The sequence below is a fragment of the Prionailurus bengalensis genome, chromosome A2 (genome assembly GCF_016509475.1).
Source record: "Prionailurus bengalensis isolate Pbe53 chromosome A2, Fcat_Pben_1.1_paternal_pri, whole genome shotgun sequence".
Classification (NCBI taxonomy): Eukaryota; Metazoa; Chordata; class Mammalia; order Carnivora; family Felidae; genus Prionailurus; species Prionailurus bengalensis.
Window position 1 is genome coordinate 36952635 of NC_057348.1, and position 22404 is coordinate 36975038.

Consider the following 22404-nt stretch of genomic DNA (forward strand, 5'->3'; position numbering starts at 1 on the left):
TATTGATGAGTGAACACAACTGTCACCAGATCTGGAGGAAGGTTGTGGCCACCACCCCAGAAGGAACCAGCGGGACATGTGCAGTCAATACAATTCAAACAGTCACTTATCTTCTGCCCCTATTCCTGTAGATTCTACCTGTTTGTGACCGTGTATACAGGGGTCACACTGTGTACATCAACACAGAATGACCGTAGGTCCTCCTGGAAGCAGATAATGACAGAGATACAGAACTGTGATGGGTTTATTAGGGGAAACGAGGAAAAACAAAATAGAGGGGACAGGAATGGTCAGGGAAAGAATTCAGTCAAATACGCATATCAGACAACTTTTCTAAATATATCACATCACCACAGCCGGTGGTCACAGTTCAGGGTCCTCTTCAAATTTCACATTCTCCTGTAAGGCAAAGAGATTTTGGGTTATTGCAATGGGATCTTGTGTTCTCCTCTACGTATTTTGTCTTCAACAATATATCTGTGGCCTTGGATGAACACTTAATTGTGTGGCTGCATCTGTGTGTCTACCTCTAAGGGATTAGGACTGTCTTCAAATCTTAGATATAGATCCCTGAATGTACACACTATCACAGTTATCTTTTTCTTTTTCGTAAAGTAGGACCTGAATTTTAAAAGAAAAAACACAGGGGTCCTTGGCGTATTTTTTGAAACAGGGATTGCCAACCTCTCAGCCTCAGGCATTACACTCTTAGTTTCATGAAATTGAATGAACATCTGTTGAGGACCTTCTGTGTGGAGATACATTCATTTCCACCCTGAGAAGGGTGAGTGTCCACTCCTCCCATACATTTTACAAATTCTTTAAGTGCTTCTCACCTCAGAAACCAACATTGTCCCTGTTTCTCAGATTACAAACCTGAGGCTCTGAGATGACCGCCGAGAGCTGGTGTTAGAGCTGACACAGCAGGAACACAGGCAAAACCTCAGGAGATTGCGAGAGAACTTTCGGAGACGCAAACCTGCAGGCAGGGTGGTGACAGCAGACGCAGGGGTGTGGTGACCAGAGTTCAGCAGGGGCGTCTCCTCCTCACCCCTGAGTTCCCCACCAAGAGTCTGACTCAGGCTGAAGGCCAAGGAAGCAGCACAGCTGATCTACAACCTGCCTTCACATTTAGTCTCACTGAGACACACTAACTTAGGCAGACAAGCGTTTCCTAAGTTTAATTTCCTAAATCTTCCAGAACATTCTTCATACATGTCCAGACCCTTCAGAAGACCAAGGGAAACAACAAACTTTATTTAGATTATGAACTAGTTGCACTGTGGTAACGTTGACATTTCAGAGATGATGACTGCATTCTACATTGTGGTTGAACCCGTGCAGCAGTCCTTTGCAGACTTCACACTATCCTCATGCTCCCTTCCCAGTGTGTGGGCCCTGCCAGAAATGGCCTCCAAGTCCATCCTGCTGACCCCAACGCCCTCCCCTCTGCACCTCCTCAAACTCTGCTTACTGTGCTCAACTTCCCTTCTATTGCTGCGTGATTCAAGTTTCCCCCAGTTTTGCACTGGATCCTTCACTGGTACTTCCACTATGGTGACCACAAGGTCTGTGTCATATAATGCATGTGCCCCCTTTCAGATGGGACACCTGAGGCACCTACACTTAGGGGTGCATCTCATCCTTCACGGAGCTCAAAGCATTGTGTCTTTCAGACAGGCACCAGTACTCCTGATCCATCTGCCTTTGTGTAAAACTCCTCTTTCTTGTAGACAAGAGAAACCTACAGCTGACCTCATTACAGGGAAATGACACAGCCCATTGTACACTATGTCCTGAGAAACTTGAGATATGTGACACTGTCCTCAGGCAGGTTTGCAGTTGAATTGCCAAGCCCTCACAAGCATCCCTACATCATTCCCACCAAGTCTTTCACCAAGAAGACGAATACGCTTTATCAGTCACTCATCCAGTTCAGGTCATCTTACCAAATTTAGTACGTGGAGGAGCTGGTGGAGGAGGTGGAGGTGGCCCAGAGCCCGTGACTGGTGGTGAAGGGTGGTCCATGGGAGACAGCCTGCAAGGCGATCCTGGGGAAGGACCAGGCCCTCTTGCATTCATAATGGCCTGCAGAACAGAAAAGAAAGCTATGTTCATAGGACAGAGCAAAGCACCAACACCAGCAAAAGGTGGCAACCCAAAGAAGCAGTGCTCATCTCCTGCCAGCTTCCCCACCACCAGGTTCCAAGAGGGCAGCATCAGTGCCAAAATCTCTACCCATACTTTGGGTTCCACTTATAGCTTTGGGGGTGGGGAACGGATGCTATGGGGACAAACCAGTGTTCCCACATGTGTGCAAATGTAGAACAGCAAGCTCTTGTCCGAGAGGATTTATGGAATGAGTACCAAATTAATAAAATAGCATATTCCTGATAGGAAGGCATTTAAGTCCAGAATCGCCTTCCACCCCGCATCCGCCTCCACCACAGAGGCTGCTTATTTGTATGTGAAGAACTACAGATTGAGAAGGAATGACAATCCCAGGCTCCACGCATGGAATCATAGCCCTCGTGGCTCAAAGCTCTGCCTCTAAGCCCCCGCCTGTGCCCGATCTGCTTCTCTCCCGACAATGAGGTCTTCTCCTCTCTGCAAGTGCTATCCATGGGCACAGAGACATGTTCGGGGATGGGGATCCTGAGGTCATGCAGAGAACCTCGAAAAGCATGTTCTTAGAGAAATATGTTACCTATACATGTTAGGTAGGCTTAGCTAATTTATTTTCATTCAGTGGTACTTCTCAGTTAAATACAGTACAACTCGCAGGGTACTTTTGTTCTCTGAAAAGATAAGCTGAAATTCTAAATAACAGAATTAACACAAATACACTTTCGTTTCTGCTGTACATCTCCATGTTTCACCTGTAACAGTGATACAGAACACAAGAGAACATGCTCATGTGAACACAAAGGACACAGTGGAGAATTACAATGCAGGTAATTACGGATTGTCTCTCTTCACCACCCATGTAGCAATGTGTGTTTTCTAGGACAAATATGTCACCTCTTGTCGTTCAGAATATGTATACCCAGGGCACACCTGAAGAGATTCCAGACAGCACATTTACAAAAAAAAAAAAAAAAAAAAAGGCTGAATGTTGATGGGTATTACATATACTTTGTCTAAGACCACTCTAAATGACACATACAAAAATATAAGTTGGAGTGAAGGCAGTTTGCATTTTCAAAACATAAGGATAACTGCCGATTTTCTGAACACATTAATCCCCTAGAAAGAAACAGAACAGGAAGAAACAGCAAGAGCAATGATTCCACACTGAGGAGGTCCAGAAAAAATAAGTCATGCCAAAAGACTTCCAGGTGGAGTGTGGTCTCTTCCTCCCTGGGTTATTTCCAGGTATATACCAGAAAAGCCCTTGGGTGCTCAGCCCTAGGCACGATTGGTTCTAAACCTTCCACAAGGAGTTGACAGGCAGAAAGTAGAGAACCCCAGAGACACTTGGGTTAAGGTTGTGCATTTGGAAAATGAGAAAAACAAGCAGACATATCATACAACACACAAAACAGACACAAAGCCAGGAGAGAGCGCTGAACAGAAAAAGGAGGGTTTTGCCAAAGAGTTACAACTGAAAATGTCCACAGCATTTACCTTGTCCTCCGTGATCCTTTTGGTAGAGTCAGTGTTGTTGTTACTCACAGGAGCAACATGTGGATCCGCAAAAGGCCCTAGAAGGGATGGAGGTTTATTCTGCTTTGAGTAGATTGTGCAGAGATTAAAAAAAACAAAAACAAAAACACAAAAACAAACAAAACAAAAACCCCAATAAACAAAAACCACTCTCCTCATTCCTCAAGCAACTTAAACTCTTTGGCCCAGTCAGATCCCAAATCACATGCACAGGGTATCCCACATGCTTCAGGTGATCCCAAGGTAAAGGGAGAGCCATTCTTTAAACTCTGATGAAGACCCATAAAAGCCCTGGTTCAGGTGTTTTCATAACTCCTCAAACAACTGTGGATGACTGGGGGCTCAACTGGATGGATATATGTTAGGCTGTGCCTCATGCCTCCCACCGCCCAGCACATGGACTGTGTATGGCACACATCTGCTGAAGCGCTATGCCTGCTTTTCTGCATACAGCCCCATTCCATCTCCACAAGAGACACCTGTACCAACACAAGGTGGGGGAAATGACCCAAGGATGACAAGTCAATCATGACAAACTCAAGGAATGTGGTGATGATGGCAGGCATTTTCCTTGCGTTGCAATGGTCTGTGGTACCACCTCTGCACCTTGTACAAGACTGAACAACGGGGCGCCTGGGTGGCTCAGTCGGTTAAGCATCCGACTCCAGCTCAGGTCATGATCTCACAGTGCGTGAGTTCCAGCCCCACGTCGGGCTCTGTGTTGACAGCTCAGAGCCTGGAACCTGCTTCAGATTCTGTGTCTCCCTCTCTCTGACCCTCCCCCATTCATGCTCTGTCTCTGTCTGTCTCAAAAATAAGTAAACATTAACAAATTTCTTTAAAAAAGACTCAACAACAACAAAAATTAGATGAAGGTTCTTAGCAAGCCAACTCATACTGCCCAGATCATCTTACCAAGTGGTGCAGGTGGAGGGGTTCGGGATGGTCCCGAACCTGGTACAGGAGGTGGGTGTGCCCAGATCAAAGGGTGGCCTCTATAGTAGGGTGGGCAGAATCTTCCAGTTGATGGAGGAGGTCGCCACGGATCCACACTGCCCTGTAGAACAGAAGTGACAGCTATGTGCAGATGCCACACAAGAGAACCAATCCGCAAAGCAGCTGAAACCCATAGAAGTACGGGTCAGCACCTGCTCCCTACTCTGCCACCAGGATCCAAGAGAGTAGCATCAGTACCTGAAAACTCTGTCCCTGCCACTGGGTACCACCTACAGCTTAGGCAACTAAACACAGGCGGTTAAACTACTGTCACCACATGTCCCTGCCCATGTCTGAGAATTTAGAACAAAATGACCCCATCTTACAGGATTAAATAAGTAATTCAAAACTAATCAAGGGGCATATTCCAGACAGGAAGACATCCAAGTCCAGGATCACTTTGCATCCCTCCACTACAGTGACGGCAAAAGCTCTGTTTTTGGCTTGTTCCGAACACAGAAAAATGGACTGCAAATACACAGCTCATTCTCTGCACATGAAATCACAGCTACTCTTGGGGACAAGTTCTGCCTGCCGGCCCCACACTTGGCCCCCTCTGCTTCCCTCGCTGAGAAAGAGGTCTTCCTACTTTCTGCAAGTGCTGTCAAAGGCCAAGAAACCACTCGGGAGTTGGGGATGCCTGGAGTCTTGTAGGGGACCTGAGGAAATGTTTGCTGTGAGGAACATATTACACATCAATGAGTACTAGGCCCCCAAGTGTTTACCTGAATTCATAAGGAATTCTGGTTTTGTGTACACTACAAGACACAGAGTAATACATCCTATGGGAAAAAAGAGGCAGACATTCATGAAACAGAATTAATGCAAATGTGTTTTGACTTTGGTATACATTTCCAGGGATGTGTCATGAGCGATGGTATCAGCTCTAACACTGACTGGAGACACAAAGGAACCTGCTCATATGAATAAAACTGAAGGACCTTGTGTTCAGAATACTTTTACCTAAGATACTGCTTAAAAGGATTCGAAACAGTTCATTTACCCATGAAGACGTGAAGATGGTGAGTTATGCCAATGACTTTGTCTAAAACCATCATAAATTGTACAAGGCACACAATATAAAGATGGAGGGAAGTCTTTTCACGTTTAGAACTAACAGACAGTCTTCACCATGAATAGTGAGACCAGAAAGAGGAAAATAACAACAACACTGATCCCACAGAGAGGTAGTGTGTTAGGAGTCAACAAGCTTAGAGACTTTGCTATAGAGTGCAGTGTATCTTCCTGTTGTTGTTATTTTGAACACAAGGGAAAAGCCATAAGGTGGTCAACTTCTAAGTTCCTTTGGCTACTAAACTGACCAGAAAAAAGATGACAGGCTGAAAAGACAGAAGCCTGTAGACTCTTGGGTTAAGGCTGTGCCTTTGGAAAAGATAAACAGGCAGACATATCACACAACACAGAAAACAGGGATAAGGCCGCAGAGCATGCTGTGGCACAAATGAGGGTTTCCTGACAGACCTACAACTGAAAATGGCCCCAGCATTTACCTTGTCCTTCTCGGCATTGTTGGTAGACTGCTTGTAGTTGTGACTCATGGGAGTGACATCGGCTTCGTCTAAAGGCTCTGAAAGGGATAGAGGTTTACTCTGATTTTAGTAGACTGTGAAGAATTCACCCAAACACCACATTTTGTGACGTGTTAAACTCTTGCCCACACTCAGGACCAGGAGGAGAGGCAGAGAGTAACCCACAAGCCTCAGTTCACCCCAGTGATAAGGGGAAATCCATCCCATCATATCTTAATGAAGAAACCATAGGGTCCTGGCTCATGTTCTTCATAATTAGTCAAATAACTTTCAACAGGGCAGCTCAAAGTGAAATCAGGAAATCGTCACCAAAACAGCCATTTCTCAATACACATGAGGGGTAATAACTCAGCATCTCATTTCAGATAAAAATTAAAATGAGAGCGTCAGTTGGTGGATAACATCAAAAAACCCTCCACAGAAGAGCATGGGTGTGTTTCTTCTGACTCCAGGCAGATTGTTCAGTCTTTCAGCTTATCTATAAGCTGCCTTCCACATGGGAGCTGGTATTATGTAACTATTTCTGAATGGAACTGAACTTGACTGATATTATATTAATGAGGAAAGGAAAACTATGGGTGTTTAGCAGTGAAGCCGCAGAGTTGCACTGATAACATCAGAGGACGAAGCTATTTGGAGCTTGGATTCAGAAATGTAGGTCTACAGTTCACAACAATAAAAATAAAGGAACATTAAAAATAGTCAATAAATGACCTTCTCCTCAAATAAACTAAAGTCTTCACATTGAGTCCGGGTGGGAAGAAGGATGAGGCCCCTGTCCTGTCATCCTTTCCAAGCTCTTCAGACAGGGGGATGCTAGAGGAGGTGGGAGGGTCACAGCCAGAGGAGGGGCATGAGCTCCACCAGTCACAGGGACAAGTGCCTCACTGCTTGTAGTACCAGAGGAGAACACCCTTCTGTCACCCCTTCAGACCACCTGCTGTCCTTAGTGTTTGCTGTTCTGTCCAGGACACACGATGATCACCCACAGGAGAAGGCTTTGCCGCAGAAATTAGGCTGCTGCACATCACCACATCCCTTTTACCTCTCCTCGCAGGGTTCTGCATCTCTGGACTTCCAGGCATTGGTCTCCGCCTCCTGTATCCCTCAAGCAGCCTCTTTCCTTCCATCTCATCCAGTCTTGGATACAGAAAAAGAATGGACTTCTATCAGAGTTGCAACGCCACGTCCTCTGACTAGACACTAAACAGCACAGCTGTCATCCCTCAAAACACCCATAAAAACTCATGTCACGCTCCCACACCTGTGTTTCAAGCGGGCGACCTCTCGGCTCTGCTCCACCATTTTCGTCTCCCAGATCCGAGTCTTGATCTAGGGGAGAAAAACATATCCACCTTCAGTCGTGCCAGAGTGGGAACCAAACAGAGAGAGGAGGAAAAAAGAAAACACTTACCCAGTTGTGCTGAGCATTACGCTCATAAACTGCGACCTGAAAAAGCAACAATGAAAAGTCCGTGTTTAGGAATTCCAAGGGCCACTACACTCAACCACATGAGGTACTAAGGGTTCACTATGTCAGGCAGAACTCACGTTACCTGGTGTGTGAAGGTGAGTTCTGCCTTCTGCAGCTGTTCTCGTGTTTGTTCAATTTGCTGTCTGTGAGATACAATTGTTTTCGTCAAATAAGGCCTAATATGAGGTAGGATTATAAATAATCTGCTCATGTTCCCGTCATCCTCATATCTTCCCCCAATACAATTTATCCTTTCACATGAAACACTTTTCACACAATTATAAATGTACAGAACCAAAGCTATTGTTCCATCCTCTCCTTACTCATTATTCCATGCCCGTAGGGTTCAGAGGTCATAGAATTCTTTTCCATTTGCAATCTTGCCCTAATTCATCATGTGACAAGTGACTTTCATCATAAAGCCAACATAAAGTTCTATTCTCCTTTAACTTGTGTACTCACCAGGTTTCCTAGGGTTGCAAAGACCACGACCATCAGATGGTACTACCTTGTTGATGGATATGATTTCATCCTATGACACACTGCTTTCCTATAGATTATGACAACTGACACCACCCCTCAGGAACGTTGGCATGGATGAAGTTTCTACATGGGCAGGTCAATGCTGGAGACCCAGAAATGTTTAGTAGCTTAATTGTTTTGTTCTTTCTAATACTTATCTTTCCTATCTGTTAATTCTCTACGGATATGTCCTCTGAATTTGTGTTTGTATTACTATATTCATGGAGTCTACCCATTGTACAAAGGTTAGAACTAAGAAACGAACAGGGGTTTCATGAGCCGCTGCTAATTAGTATCTGAACTCACTTGCACTTGTGTATGTCCCTTGTAGCTATTTTCAGATTTTCCTCTGCAGTTGCCATCTGATTCTTCATTGCCACTAGTTCACAGTTTGTCATATCCAGATTCCTAAGATGGGAAAGATATATACACAGTCCAGTAGCCAAGGTCCAGAAATTCTGCCTTTTTCCTTCTCAGCTCTCTTAAAGCCTAGATTCAAATATCCCTATCCCCTCCCCCAACGATGCACAGACTGACAACACAGTCAGAGAAATGAAGACCCCATTTAATGTTAAAGAAAATTCAACCTCCGTCTGCTGCCAAGTCGCCTACAATCAGAGCCGCCTTTCTAGTTCTCTGCTTCTACTCCTTCATCGTCAAGTCATCAAATAACATTGCACCTTGTGCCTTCCCAGAGTTGGTCTTTTGTTTGAGATGGAGAAGGCCTATTTCAGGTCAGTGTGAAAACCTGTGCCTGACCAACTGTACCCATTAGGGTGAGGCAGGGGATCATCATTGCCTTACACCTCCATGGGGCAGTGCACTGAATCTCAGTCCAGAAGTTGTACCCTGACACAGACACTGAGCATGAAAGACAGCCTTCCAGGATATGGCTTCACCAGCATTGCAAATCACTCCCATACACCACTAAGGTTCAGGAGTGCAACCCCTGCCCACTCTTTCAAAGATCCTGGTGGAGGGAAAGGCCAATCTTAGAGTGGCAATATATGCTGAAATATAACATGGTGTGAACTGTCCCACAGTCAGGCTGTTATCTTCAGGAAACAGATTTCAGATGGAAAACTATCAACTTCATGGAGTCAGTCTACTTGAACAAGACTCAGTTCATTGACAGTGAAGGCAGCAAAGGGAAATGCTTAGAAAGGCTGGTTTGCTGTGTTGCCCTCAGACTATTTTGTCCATGGTGTTGCTTTAAAGGGTTTCAACTTGGCACCGGATGTACTCAAGAATCACATGCAAAATTGAAAGACTGTTAGTAATGGACACAAAAGCACTAGACAGAGAAAGGTACATGCATTTCCCTCTGGTCTCACAGGTAGTCCTTCAGCAAATGCTTTCTGGGGTGGCTGTAACGTAGAGGCTCTGTTGTAAGGGGGTGAAGATAGAAAGGTGGTCAGGGTGCTGTACCTGCTCCCACAAAGAGCTTACACATTAACAAAAACAACATGCCAGTGAGACAGAGCAGGCTCCACCCCGGGTGTGGAAAGGACTAACAGAAGCTGAGTCTCCAGGGAAGACAAGGAAGCATTTCCTTTTCAATGTGAATAAGGTCTCTAAAGGCCCTCCTCCTGAGAACAAAAGGAAATACTGGACCAAAGAAGAAACATGCACCTGGTGCACCAAATTTCTAATGAACCCATGAAGACACACTTCATACGAGGCTCACTTGCAGACTGGATGAAGAGATGCAGTCCTGATGCCATCCCAACCCACAGTCTAGAAAGAAACTCCCATGGTTTCTGCAGCAAGATAAGTCAATGTTTTCCCTAAATATTTTTGACCCAAGTCTGGTGCTGAACAAAGATGACCTAATTCCCGGCTGATAAGACAATGGGATGGGATTGAAACGTATAGGCCAATGTAAATGGATCCAGAGGGGATCCTGTCATCAGTGTGTTTAATGCCAGTATCTTCCCTCTTCTACCCCAAGTACATGACACAAGAATGTGTAACAAGCACTAAGGACAGAGAGGAAAATGCAGGTTATAGGAAGCCAGGTAGGAAGGGCAGGCACAATTCTCCTGAATGCATTTGGCAAAATTACTCTGGATCCAATTCTAGAAGAAATATGTTTATCTATAGCGGCCACCACATTCATTCATACAACAGTACTCGGGACCATTATCACATGAACGTCTTACTTTGCTGTAGCCGTTTTTCTTTCTTCATAGAATTTATCAAGGACGTCTCCTCTCTCCTTCAGCCTTTTGGCTGTTTCTTCCCTGATTGCTTTAATAGAACTCAAAGCATTAAGAATGTCTTCCACAGTCTTTATCCTTGCTGTAAAAAAATGGTTATTTTGTGCATGTGCATATGACCTGAGACTTGGTTTTGGGGTGACAGGAAAAGGGCAACTAGTGTGAAGGCAAGAAGGCATTCTTTCCCTTCCCAGTGCAAAGTCTTTGCCACCATATGGGGATTTCTCCCCAACAGACAACATACCTTCCAGTGCACGGTTATGGGACCTCCAGGCTCTCAGTTCCTCCAATTGACTGTTTGCATCTTCTGACTTTAGGACAGATATGAGAAAATACATTCAAGAAATAATGATCGCACAACAATGTGAGTGCAACAGGACTGTGCATGGCAACAAAGAAAGATCCTGGGGCATAAATACAACAAGGAGAAGGCAAAGAACATGGAAAATAGTTCCAGGCAAAGGGCTCACAAATGGTTTTCTTAGGAGAATATTCCTCTATGCACACTGAACATTGTTGAGCATTAAGAGAAGAAGGCAGTATACAATTTGCTATTGCCCTTCATCTCTCAACTATCTTGGGGGATTTTCTCCATATCTTGGAGGGCAGGTCTGAATGATGTGGTAATGACCTAGTTGTGAAAATAAAAGATACTTCCTAGTCCTTGAAATAGCAAACTCCTCATGGTGGTCCTAGTGAAATGCCAGCTGTGCAGATGGAGGTTTGTCTCCCAGAGGCCCACTCTCTACTATGGTAAACAGCAAGCGAATATGCTATGCTCACCTCACCCAATGAACAAAAAGCCTCCAAAGTCAAATTACAGTAAAAGCAGCCAACTCTTAGCACTTCCTGATTCTTAACATTCCTCTCTCTCTCTCTTTCTGATTGCAAGGTAACATGTGCACTTTGAAGGGTGTCATTTAAAATTTTATTGAAGTGCTCAACTTTTTCTGATGTTCTCCTTCAACAGAACATGTTGAATGAGTCATAACAATTCCTTAATTTTACTTGTGTTTTTAGAACGCAATCTAGGCAAAGAAAGGATTCTTACTTTCAACTTAAGAGCTTCAGCAGAGTGAATGTTACTTTCTCTCTTCGCTTCTTGAAGATGTATCTTTAATTCATTGATGTATATACAAAACATATGAAAAAGGAATCAGAATTCAAAAATAGCATCGTGGTAGATAAGCCTATGTCTGATGTGTGACTCCTTTCACAAATAAAAAGGTAGTTTTTTATTACATTTGTGAAGCTTGTCTTGAATTGGAAGTATGTATAGAACACATGAAATAGGTCAGTAGGATGAACTACAAGAGGTAAAACTAATCAAAATGAAGTCACAAGAAATATTTGAAAGGGCAATGCTACCTTCTGTTCCCACATGGATATTGCTTCAGCCAGCTCTGTGGTTTCTTTCTCCAACGTGTTGATCTTTGCAGTTTTTTGCTGTAAATTAACTAAAAGGAGATAAAACAATTTTTAAGGTTGTTACCAAACCAGTGACATCGAATAATCCCACTGTATTAGCAGCACAGGCACATGATCTGACACATGGGTGTAACTAACTGTTTAGCTTTCTCATTGTGCCTGAAGAAAGCAAGTTTCAGCAGCATTTTAAACCCAAGAAACCTCATTCACTGACATTCCTATACGTGTAAGCTCTAGAACACTGACTCCTCTAACAGACACAAAGTGCAAACTCCTCTTACATTGGCCCAATGTGAGAGCTCTCATGCCCTGAGGTCACTCTTCTCATCACCACCACCGCTGCATTTACAGTGATGAACACCAACCAGTCTTTGAGGGCTTGTTAAGTGTCAGGTAGCCACCTTGCCTCTCAACAGACAGCACCACAGAATCACCACAGTCCATGGGGTCCGTGCAGAATAGATTGCCCCCCATTGGCATCAAGTTCACTTTTCCCCTGGCATGAATGGCTCCCTCCACCTCAGACTCAAAACCTTGGTTTAACCCTCTCCTGTGACACACACGCTGCCTGGCAATACCTGGCTTCTTCTCTAAGCTTAGGCTTCTTGACAGACTCAAAGAGGGTTTTCTCATCTTCACATTTCACCAAAAGCCAGGTCATGGCAAAGTACTCACTCCACACCTCAGGCTCATATCATCACTTCTGTCCTAATCATTTCTATGCAAAATTACACTCATTCTGTTCTCCTTCCTCCTGTGATGTTTTCCTCCCCTGGTCTCTTGTCTTAAGAGAGGCAAATCCCTCCACATTGTCACTTAGCCTCTAACAGGGAAGAGAAAGATTTTCAAGAGTTAACAAGTCAATTAGACATCAGAAGTCACCATATTTATCCCTAGTTAAAAAATTAAAACCCACACCAAACACGAGTAATGAAAAAAAATTACAAAGACGACTCAAACCTAAAATCTTACCTGGATATACTGGAGGCTCTGTCTGAGAGAGGAAGAAACAAAATTAAGTTTGAGGTCAAAACATAGTAATAGTAAAAACTTATTCTTCCTGATAAAATACTGAAATGTCATCCAATGAAATTACAATGATCATTTTGTTCAGCATAATGAATTCATAACATTAATATAATAAAAAAGTAGAATTTCATATTTAGTTCATGATTCTTTATAAACCATTTCTGATAAAAGCAGAAAGATTCAGAGCTTATTTTGACCAAAAGATAGATTTACATTATATTAAATAAATATCAAAATATTCAATTCTGTCAGTGCATAATGCGGACAGTTTTAAAAATACATAAATAAAATATTTGTCCAATTTTTTTTCTCTTGTAGTCAAACCCAACATCCACACTGAAGTCCAGAACCCAGGATCATTTGAAATGCCAAAAAAAGAAAAAAAGAAAGAGAGAGAGAGAGAGAAAGGGAGAGAGGAAGAAAGAGACAGACAGAGAGAGAGAGAGAGAGAGAGATGGAGGGGGGCGGTAGGGGGGCGAGAAGGAAAGGGAAGGGATGGGAAGGAGGAAGGAAGCGGCAAGGAAAGAAAAGGAAAACCTTTGTATGCAGACACGCTTCTTTCATTCTCTAGAAAGCTTTCTGAAATGTTACACAGGGTTGGCTGCTTTCCGAATCAATAAACAATTACAACATGTCAGGCGCTATGATTTTCCTAGATCACTAAAAACAGAGGGTCTTCCAAAAACACATCCTCAGATGAGAAAGAGAGTGGAACATGGCTAGGGCAAAAGCACAGGCACCAAAAGAAATGACGGCTAACATTTCAAAAACAAAGCAAAAAGGGCTCCCGTTGAGAAGGTATAAGAAAAGCAAGAGGAACTTAATTCCTGTAAAGGCACTGGTCTAAGGCAAGGGTTAACAGTTTCCATACTGGAGACTTCTGGAAAAGTGAACCAAAGAGAGAACAGGTATTAGGGAGTAATGGTTGTCTGGGCAAAAGTAGAAATAACAATTTAAAGCCTGACTGCACTAGGATTTCTATTTTCTAGGAGCACTAAAAGCACGTCAACCATGGAAAAAGACATCCTGTGATTGTCTTGTGTCCACTGAAAAGTAACAACCATAAGATAATGACTGTGGGACTGAAGGATGCTTCCCCACTCCCAGCCCCTCACCCTTTGGAAAAGTGCCTCTATAAGCCTGGCACACCACCCTTTTGGGGAGCGATATTCCTCTTTCTTGGTGGCTCCGCTGTATACAACCTATCTCTAATAAACGCCACCTGCTTTGTTTCCCTTTCGATCAGTGTTCATTACTAAGACACTGAGACTGGAGAACGTGGTCTGGGTGGTCCAGTAACACCCAGACCCAAGTCATCCCCTGATGAATTATAGCTCAATAATATCTAGGCAAGACTCTACTTGAACAAAAGGTAAAGACACATTTTCTTGATCTGTAGGACGTATATCCCTATTTGAAAGTTTTGAATGATGATGTGATGCTGAAGCGAGCCCCAACATCTTGCCAGGATATTGGAATATCATCATGGTATCAAAAAGTGAGTCATAAAAATGTTGTTATAGGAAAGTGTATCTACGGAGGGCAAACAGGAAACCATGGATAGTCCTTTAATGTCACATGTTTCCTTTCCTAAGCAGGGGAAATGGAAAGAGAGATGGCCTTACAAGTACTTAATATGCATATTTTCTTTTTGAAGGGAAAGATTTCTAAATTGGCAGGAAAAGAGGAAAAACAGCCACTTATAAATAAACTCATGCTGTTCTGTTCTTGCTTAGAAGGCCTGCCCTCCAGAGAAACTATTTCTCCAAAGCCTAATGGGGTTTTTCTGAAGACAAGCAATACAGATGAAGGGAAATACTCAACTACAGTGCTCTTCCTCCTTCCTGTCTCATAGGGGAGTAAACTCAGCCTAAAACCTAGGTAAAGACAAAACTTTACACTAAAAGCCTTCACCTCAGTTTTTTTAAACACGGACGTGACCCCAAGCTTCCCAAAAAAGTTAACAAGGTACCCTAAAAGGAAAAACCACATATTTTGAACGCAGAATGCAAGCATTAGAATCACACTTCCTATGGCAGAGATGGTGGGATAATCAGGCTGGGAATGTAAAACCGCTCTGATTAATAGGATAATGACTCTAATGGAAGAAGTAGTCAGTATGCAAGAAGAGGTGGTGAATGTGAGCACAGAAACGATAACTCTAGGATCCAAAAGGACTTCTAGAAATCCAAAACATCATAGCAGAAATAAGGAATGGCTTCATTGGATTTATTAACACACACAGCACAGCTGAGGAAAGACTCAACAAGCAGAAGGAAATGTCAAGTAGAAACACCCAAAACAGAAACGCACACACAAAAATTAAAAATACAACAGAGAAAATCCAAGACCAGTGTGACAATGACAAAAGGTGTAACATACACACAATGGGAATACCTATTATACGTTTGAAGTGAAAATGACTGAGAATTTTCCAAAATTAATGATAGTCATAAACCACAGATTCAGGAAACTCAAAGAATTTCAAGCAGGATAAATACCCCCCTCCAAAAAAACCAAACCAAAAAAACAAAACAAAACAAAAAAAAACAAAAAACACAAGACTATCCCTAGACATATACTATTCAATCAAGAGAAAATTGAAAACAAAGAATTTTGGAAGAAACTAAAGGGGTAGTGTTGGGGGCTGGAGTCGCAGGGAGATGGAAGAAATAACACCTTACCCAAGAGGAACCAGGACAAAAAATACTCAGAATTCAGAAACCATGCAATCAAGAAGAATGAAATGTTTATGCTGTTAAAAGAAAAGAACCCATCCACCTAGAATTCTGTGAACAATTAAATTGTCCTTCAAAACATGTACAAAATAAGGGAAATTATTGGAGATACTGAGGTCAATAATAAAGGCTTAATTCTCCAAGAAAACATAATCCTTAATGTACATGCATTAACAACAGAGTGCCAAAATACATGAGGCAAAAACTGATACAACTGATAGGAGAAGTAGACATATACATTATTACAGCTGAAAGAATTCAACACCCTCTATCAGTCATTGACAGATTGAGCATAAAGATATTCAAATATAAGAACACAGTTGGACTGAACTGCATCACCAATCACCTAGATCCATGACCATCTGTAGAACACTTTCTACAATAGAAAAATACACATTCTTCTCAAGCTCATATAGAACATTCACTGACACAGACCATATTCAGGGTCATAAAATACACCTTAACTTGAAGTCAACAAAATCATAGAAAATGCGTTCTCAGAACACATATGTAAGCTAGACATCAATAATAGAAAGACAACTGAAAAACTACAAAATATATGAGAGATATTCTAATAGAAGATAGAGAATAGAGATAGACTAGAGAAATTCTAAAAGAAGAGGGTCAAAGAGACATTTCACAGAATTTTAAAAATATGTCCATCTAAATGATAATGAATGTTGGAATGACTACAATTTGTGGGATGCAATGAACGCCGTGCTTAAAGGGAAATTTGAAGTACTGAGTGCATACAAATGGTCTAGTAAAAAATTTGTGCTTACCAAAAAACTTCTGCTTACTTATGCTTAAAAGCCTATCTCTAAGGTATTTTAGTATACTCACAGCAAGGACAACTCTCCAGAGGTAAATAAGACATGCACAAATTGCAACGGTGGCAGTAATGACGGCAAGCTTCCCCAGAGTTCCGAAGACACGAGAGCCAAGAGGGAAATGGTCAGCCAAAATATGGACAAGCTGAAATAATATTTGAGATAATGAGGAATAGCAAAGACATTTATAACATCTGTCACCAAGAATCATTTTTATAAACCTTCAACCAGCCTCCAGGAGGTTATAAGCACACCTCTCAAATGCCTCCTCCTGAAGGAGAGGGAGGACAGAAGGCTTACAAAGGAGCAGGGGCAAACCTGTAGGAGTGATGATTGTGTTTACGATCTTACTGTGGTGATGGCTTCATTGTTCCTTACCCTTTTAGTAGACAAGAAGTAAATGACTTGTGTTGTACATTCATGAAGTACCTAGATAAAATCCTTTGGAACATTTCCAAACATACACCAACATTTACGGAAGGATGGGAGAAAGTAACAATAAAAATGTACTAGAGATTCAAATGAGACTGTTATAGAGACAGATGTTTACAGATATGGATATAACTGAGAGATGTGCAGCTGCTCTTAATATGGGATTATTCCAACAAAAATAAATTCTACATTATTGTTTAGTTTCTAAAAACACTGAGGTTTTCTTTTTTCTAATGTTGATTTATTTTTGATAGTAGAGCGGGGGAGGAATGAGAGAGAGGGAGACAGAGAATCCAAAGCAGGCTCCACGCTGTTAGCACAAAGCCTGATGCTGGTCTCAAACTCACAAACCTGAGCCAAAATCAAGAGTCAGATGCTTAATTGACTGAACCACCCAGGCTCCCCATAAGGTTTTACGTTCAAGGTTTACTTTGAATCTGAATCACAGCCCAAATTGTCAGATTTCTGAATTAAATAAAGATTTGCATAATCAGGTGATCTTGTGTATTTTGATGAAATCTATGAGGTTTTAAGTTACTTGAACACACATCTCCAAATAGCCAATACAATACATTCAAGTTCCTATTTCATAGTGTTGCAACTAAATCAATCAATAACAACTATGGAAATTACTTTCTAAATAACACAAAAGTCCTGGGTATGGTCACCAAAACAACAGAACACATATGATTTTACTAAAACTAGACTTACCAGTCCTTTAGGAGAAAATACACTCACAATGCAATTCATACTAACTCACATACCAAACTTTAATTTTGTGCCAATAAACCTCTCTAGAAAGTAGCCTCCAAAATGTGTACCATTTGTATCTTCAGCTCTCAGAACTGAGGTCACTAAATTGCGTCCTGGTGGGAAATGTACACTGTCTTTGAGTGGCCAGTGTCTGCAAGAGAACAGGGGCCGTCAGCACAGCGATCATGGGGATCAAAAGACAGAGGCCATCTTGACATGAATGGTAAACATCCTAAGTCCTGGGCACTCTTGATACCTCTGCCAGCTATCTGTATGCTGATTTGATTAGTTACCGTTAACTAGATTAGATCCAAGGGAGCCAGTAACACTTGGTTCCCACAGACAATGGTCATGACCAGGTGGAGGTAGGAAATGCAAGACAAGTTAGTTTGTGCAAGAATTCAGAGATGAGGGAGGGAGAGAGAGCTGAACTGATCTATGAGATGCAGCCTAGGCAGAAGGGGGAAATTGCAATAAACAGAACCAAGAAATGTCCTCCTTCGTAGACTCAAAAGAGACAGAATAGATTCTGTTGTGCCTGGAGGTATTCATGTGACAGGATTCTGCCTCAATTTAGGTTGTACCTGACTTGGGACGTTGCAGATCCCTCTCGAAGAATCTGGTGCATGCCAATATCAAGAAATCTACTTTTCTCTGTGGGTGTCCCCTGTGTCTCTGTCTCAGGGTCTTGGGAGTACAGGTTTTGCTTTTTAATGATAGAATGAAACATTCACACTGGCAACCAGGTATTTCTTTATAGTTGGACAATCCTAAGGACATTCAAGACCCTTTTTGCTTTGGGTAAATCAACACTCTGCACATAGTTGGCTAAAGAAAGGACAAGAATGCATTCACTTCCTGATCACATCACTCCTAGTGATTTTCTTATTATACATGTCCAAGCAGGCTGAGGCCACTTCATGTACACTGAGCTTGTCAGCTACCTGGTTGGACACAGAGTCCTTGGGGGCAGCCTCTAAGACCAGAGGGAGAGGGCTGATGCACAAGTTCCCAAAAGCGAACAAACCAGGAATCACAGAGCACAAACGACATTTCACTTTCCAACACCAACACTTCGGACACCACGGTTCCCAGGGCTACCAAACTTCACAAATGTGAACAACGTGCTGATAGGAAAACTAACTACGTATAAGAGGGACTCTAAACTTACAAAGCTTGAAGAAGAATCTTGACAGGGCTTCCAGGAGCCATCTAATAGTATAAAATACTATTAATACTATTGAATGGATCTTATTCAATAGAGTTTCTGACATTTTTAAAAATGATTTTAAGGAAGTATAATTCAAACATCATACGAGCCCCTTATTTAAGGCAAAGATCTCAGTGGCTTTTAGTATCTTCCCATGTCCTTCTTTCTTGACATTATGAAGCTCAGGTTTCCATCCTGTCAACACTACTCTTTTTGGACCAAGTGGCCCAGACAGGATCCACAACTTCATGTGGACAGGTGTGGCCAGAACCCCTACATGCTGGTGGAGAAACCTTGCCCTGACTTAATGGGTTTTCCAAAAGAACTGAGTTCTCATCAAGGACTCCATGAAAAAGCTGTGTTTTTAACCACAGTCTGAAAAAGATAAATAAATACAAAAGGAAGAAGTCACTGATGTCGGATGTGTACTCACATTTGTGTTGGGGTAACCGGGATACCCGAGTAAGAGCATACAGAAAAATAGCTTCTGAACCGTCATATTCTGGTCCTTTCAGGGGGCGCCTGGGCACCAGAGAGGAGGTGCAAATGGAGGTGAGGAGGTGGTGGGGGTGGGAGGGGAAGGGATGGGGTGGGAAAGGGGGTGGGGTGGGGGGGGCGAGGTTTAAATAGGGATGGGATTGGGGAGGGGGGTGTGGCAGGAGAAGAAGGGGGTCAGGGAGAGAACCCGGATCAGATCAAGTACAAGAAGGGAGGGAGGAGGGTTCAGACAAGTCAGTAGCTCAGCAGGTCAGTAAATCACTAGATGAGTAGGCCACAAGTAGCCAGTTAAGTAGACTGTCAGTTGCAGGTGGAGCAGACGAAGATCTCTCTTCATCCAAGTCTTCACCTGTTTGAGCATTGCCATAGCAATTCAGACGCTTTATGCTCTCTCTCCACCAATCAGCTGCCTTCGACCCTGATAGCTCACAAAGGACACCCCGCGTGACCATGGCTTTTCAAAAGCCCCTTCCATTATGTACATATCTGGGGGCATGTGTGTCCCTATGGGTGTTTCTATGTATGTCTGGGTTTGTACATGTATATATTAGTTCTGTGTGTGAATTTGCTGCCCCTTGGGTCTTACCGTGTGTGGTGTGTGTGTGGTGTGTGTGTGTGTGGGGGGGTGTGTGTTCTCCTCGGGGTGTCACTGGCCGTGTCTGCAGTGTGGGTCTGTGTGTGAATCTGTCCATAAGCCCCATACCTGTGTTCCCAGGTGAGGCTGGGTGTGATTCTGTGCTTGTGGTGTCTGTTTATTTCTTAGTGAGTATGGGTGTCTGTGAACCTCAGAAATGAGCTGCCACAAAGGGGACTCCCCAGGGGCGCCTGGGTGGCGCAGTCGGTTAAGCGTCCGACTTCAGCCAGGTCACGATCTCGCGGTCCGTGAGTTCGAGCCCCGAGTCGGGCTCTGGGCTGATGCCTCGGAGCCTGGAGCCTGTTTCCGATTCTGTGTGTCCCTCTCTCTCTGCCCCTCCCCCGTTCATGCTCTGTCTCTCTCTGTCCCAAAAATAAAATAAACGTTGAAAAAAAAATTCAAAGGGGACTCCCCAAAGGTGACCCCCCAGCGATGGGTGAATGTGAGACAATCTATCTCTTCATTAGATTCTGTTGGGAAAACTGTATATCTACATGCAAAAGAATGAAAGTGAACCCTTCCCTTACATGATACACAAAAATCTACTTAAAATGGCTTAAAGACTTAAATGTAACACCTGAAACCATCACACTTCTAGGAAAAATCAAAGAGGAAAGCTCCTTGACTATGCTCTAGGCAATGAGATTTTGGGATTGGCACCAAAAGCATACGCAGTAAAAGTAAAAATAAACAATTGGGCCCACATCACACTAAAAAGCACAGGGAAGGAAAGGGAAGGAAACCATCAACAAAATGGAAAAGCAACCTACAGAATCGGAGAATACATTTGCAGACCATCTCCAAGAAAGAGTTAATTTACAAAACAAATAAGGAGTTCACATGAATAGTTAACCTTAAAAATAAAACTACCAGTTATGTTACCAGGAAAAGAAAATGGCTTATTTAGGAATAGCAGAGAACTGCCCCTTGGGAGAAGGAAGCTATAGCAAGTCTGGAGAACAAAGGAGAGGAACACTTTTGTAGAGGAAAGGAAGAAATTGGGAGGGCTATGATATAGTAAAAGTCCATTGGAGTAAACTGGGAGATCCAAGTATAGTGGCTTTTCATTGCTGAAGTTGTGACCGTCATCAGCTGGGCCATCATGAGGGAAGAAGAAAGACCTTTCTTCCTCTTGCTGAGGTAGTATAGCAGTAGCTGAAGTAGTGTCAGCTTACAAGATATGTCTCCTTCCAGTGGGTCTGCAGGAAATGACACGTGGTAGAGCCTGTGAGCTTCCCCCTTCTGGCCCCCTGACTCCATTTTCTTTAAGGTTTTATTTTCTTTCCAGTTCATTAGCATACAGTGTTGCATTCGTTTCAGGTATACAATAGAGTAATTCAACACTTCCATTTTACATAAAGTTTCCTCTTACAATTTTCCCAAAGTCAACAGCAAAGAAACCATATAACAGGGTGAAAAAGTGGGCAAGGACCCAAATAGACTTTTTCCAAAGAAGACCTACAAAAGGCTAACCGGTATAAGAAAAGATGCTCAACATCGCTAATTGTCAGGGAAATGCAAACCAAAACCACAATGAGCTATTACCTCACACCTGTTTGTTAGGATGGCTATTCTCCAAAAGTCAAAAGATAACAACTGTGGGCAAGGATGTGGAGGAAAAGTGAACCCTTAAGCACTATTTCCAGGAATGTAAATTGGTACAGCCATTGTGGAAAACAGTTTGGAGGTTCTCAAAAAGTTAAAAATAGAAATACCAGATGATCCAGCAATCCCACTTCTGGGTGTAGATCACTATCTCAATGAGACATCTGTACTCCCATGTTCATTGCAATATTATTCAGTAGCCAAGATATGGAAGCAACTTTAAGTGCCCATCAAAATAAAGAAAAATGGCCTGTGCATTCAGTGGAATAGTATCTGGCCAGAAGAAAGAAGGAAGTTCTACCATTTCTGACAACGTGGGTGAACCCAGAGGACATGATGCTAAGTGAAATTAATTAGTCAGACGCAAACAGACAGATATTGTATAATCTCATGCACATGTGAACTCTTCGTCTAAAGAAAAGTTAAACTTGTAGAGACAGAGAGTTGAAGGGTAGTTACCAGAGGCTGGAGGATGGGCAAAAGGGGGAGATACTGATCAAAACGTACAAACTTTCCATTGTAAGATGCACAAGTTCTAGCGACCTAACGTACAGTACGGTGACTACAGTTAACAATACCATATCGTATACTTGAAATTGACTAAGAGAGCAGATCTCAAGCATTCTAACCACACCACAAAAACAAAGTAGCTATGGGTGGTGATGGATATGTTAACTCGTTTCATTGTGGTTATCACTTCACAGTGTATGCATATACCAACCTATCACATTGTAAGTCTCAAATCCATAAAATTTTTATTCATCAAAAATAATAAATAAGTAAGTAAATAAAGACCAAAATAAAGAGATAAATGAACAAA

General features: G+C 42.6%; 1 protein-coding gene across 3 annotated transcripts; it reads right to left on the reverse strand.

Annotated features, from left to right (window-relative positions):
- Positions 1 to 226: 226 nt before the first annotated feature.
- Positions 227 to 19689, reverse strand: LOC122487425 (transport and Golgi organization protein 1 homolog). Of its 3 annotated transcripts, XM_043587915.1 has the most exons (18): positions 19281 to 19689; positions 16466 to 16597; positions 12828 to 12849; positions 11796 to 11884; positions 11479 to 11541; positions 10672 to 10738; positions 10371 to 10509; positions 8515 to 8616; positions 7769 to 7829; positions 7627 to 7662; positions 7477 to 7544; positions 7258 to 7352; positions 6174 to 6250; positions 4582 to 4723; positions 3628 to 3704; positions 1950 to 2088; positions 877 to 979; positions 227 to 399 (listed from the first exon to the last, which is right to left on the reverse strand). In XM_043587915.1, the coding sequence occupies exons 1-18, from the start codon at positions 19344 to 19346 to the stop codon at positions 390 to 392; spliced, it is 1488 nt and encodes a 495-aa protein (XP_043443850.1). In that variant the 5' UTR covers positions 19347 to 19689; the 3' UTR covers positions 227 to 389. The 3 variants fall into 3 exon arrangements, with proteins under 3 accessions (XP_043443850.1, XP_043443851.1, XP_043443852.1); XM_043587916.1 differs by lacking the exon at positions 11479 to 11541; XM_043587917.1 differs by lacking the exon at positions 19281 to 19689 and having other exon boundaries at positions 12828 to 12845; positions 16466 to 16580.
- Positions 19690 to 22404: the final 2715 nt, after the last annotated feature.

What these genes read in the sequence shown, in the direction of transcription:
- LOC122487425 (XM_043587915.1), bottom strand. Translation starts at nt 19,346, where the DNA reads ATGACGGTTCAGAAGCTATTTTTCTGTATGCTCTTACTCGGGTATCCC. An exon ending in TATCCATGTGGGAACAGAAG is followed by an intron (nt 11,542 to 11,795) that starts GTAGCATTGCCC and finishes AATGAATTAAAG; the next exon opens with ATACATCTTCAAGAAGCGAA. An exon ending in AACTCACCTTCACACACCAG is followed by an intron (nt 7,663 to 7,768) that starts GTAACGTGAGTT and finishes TTGCTTTTTCAG; the next exon opens with GTCGCAGTTTATGAGCGTAA.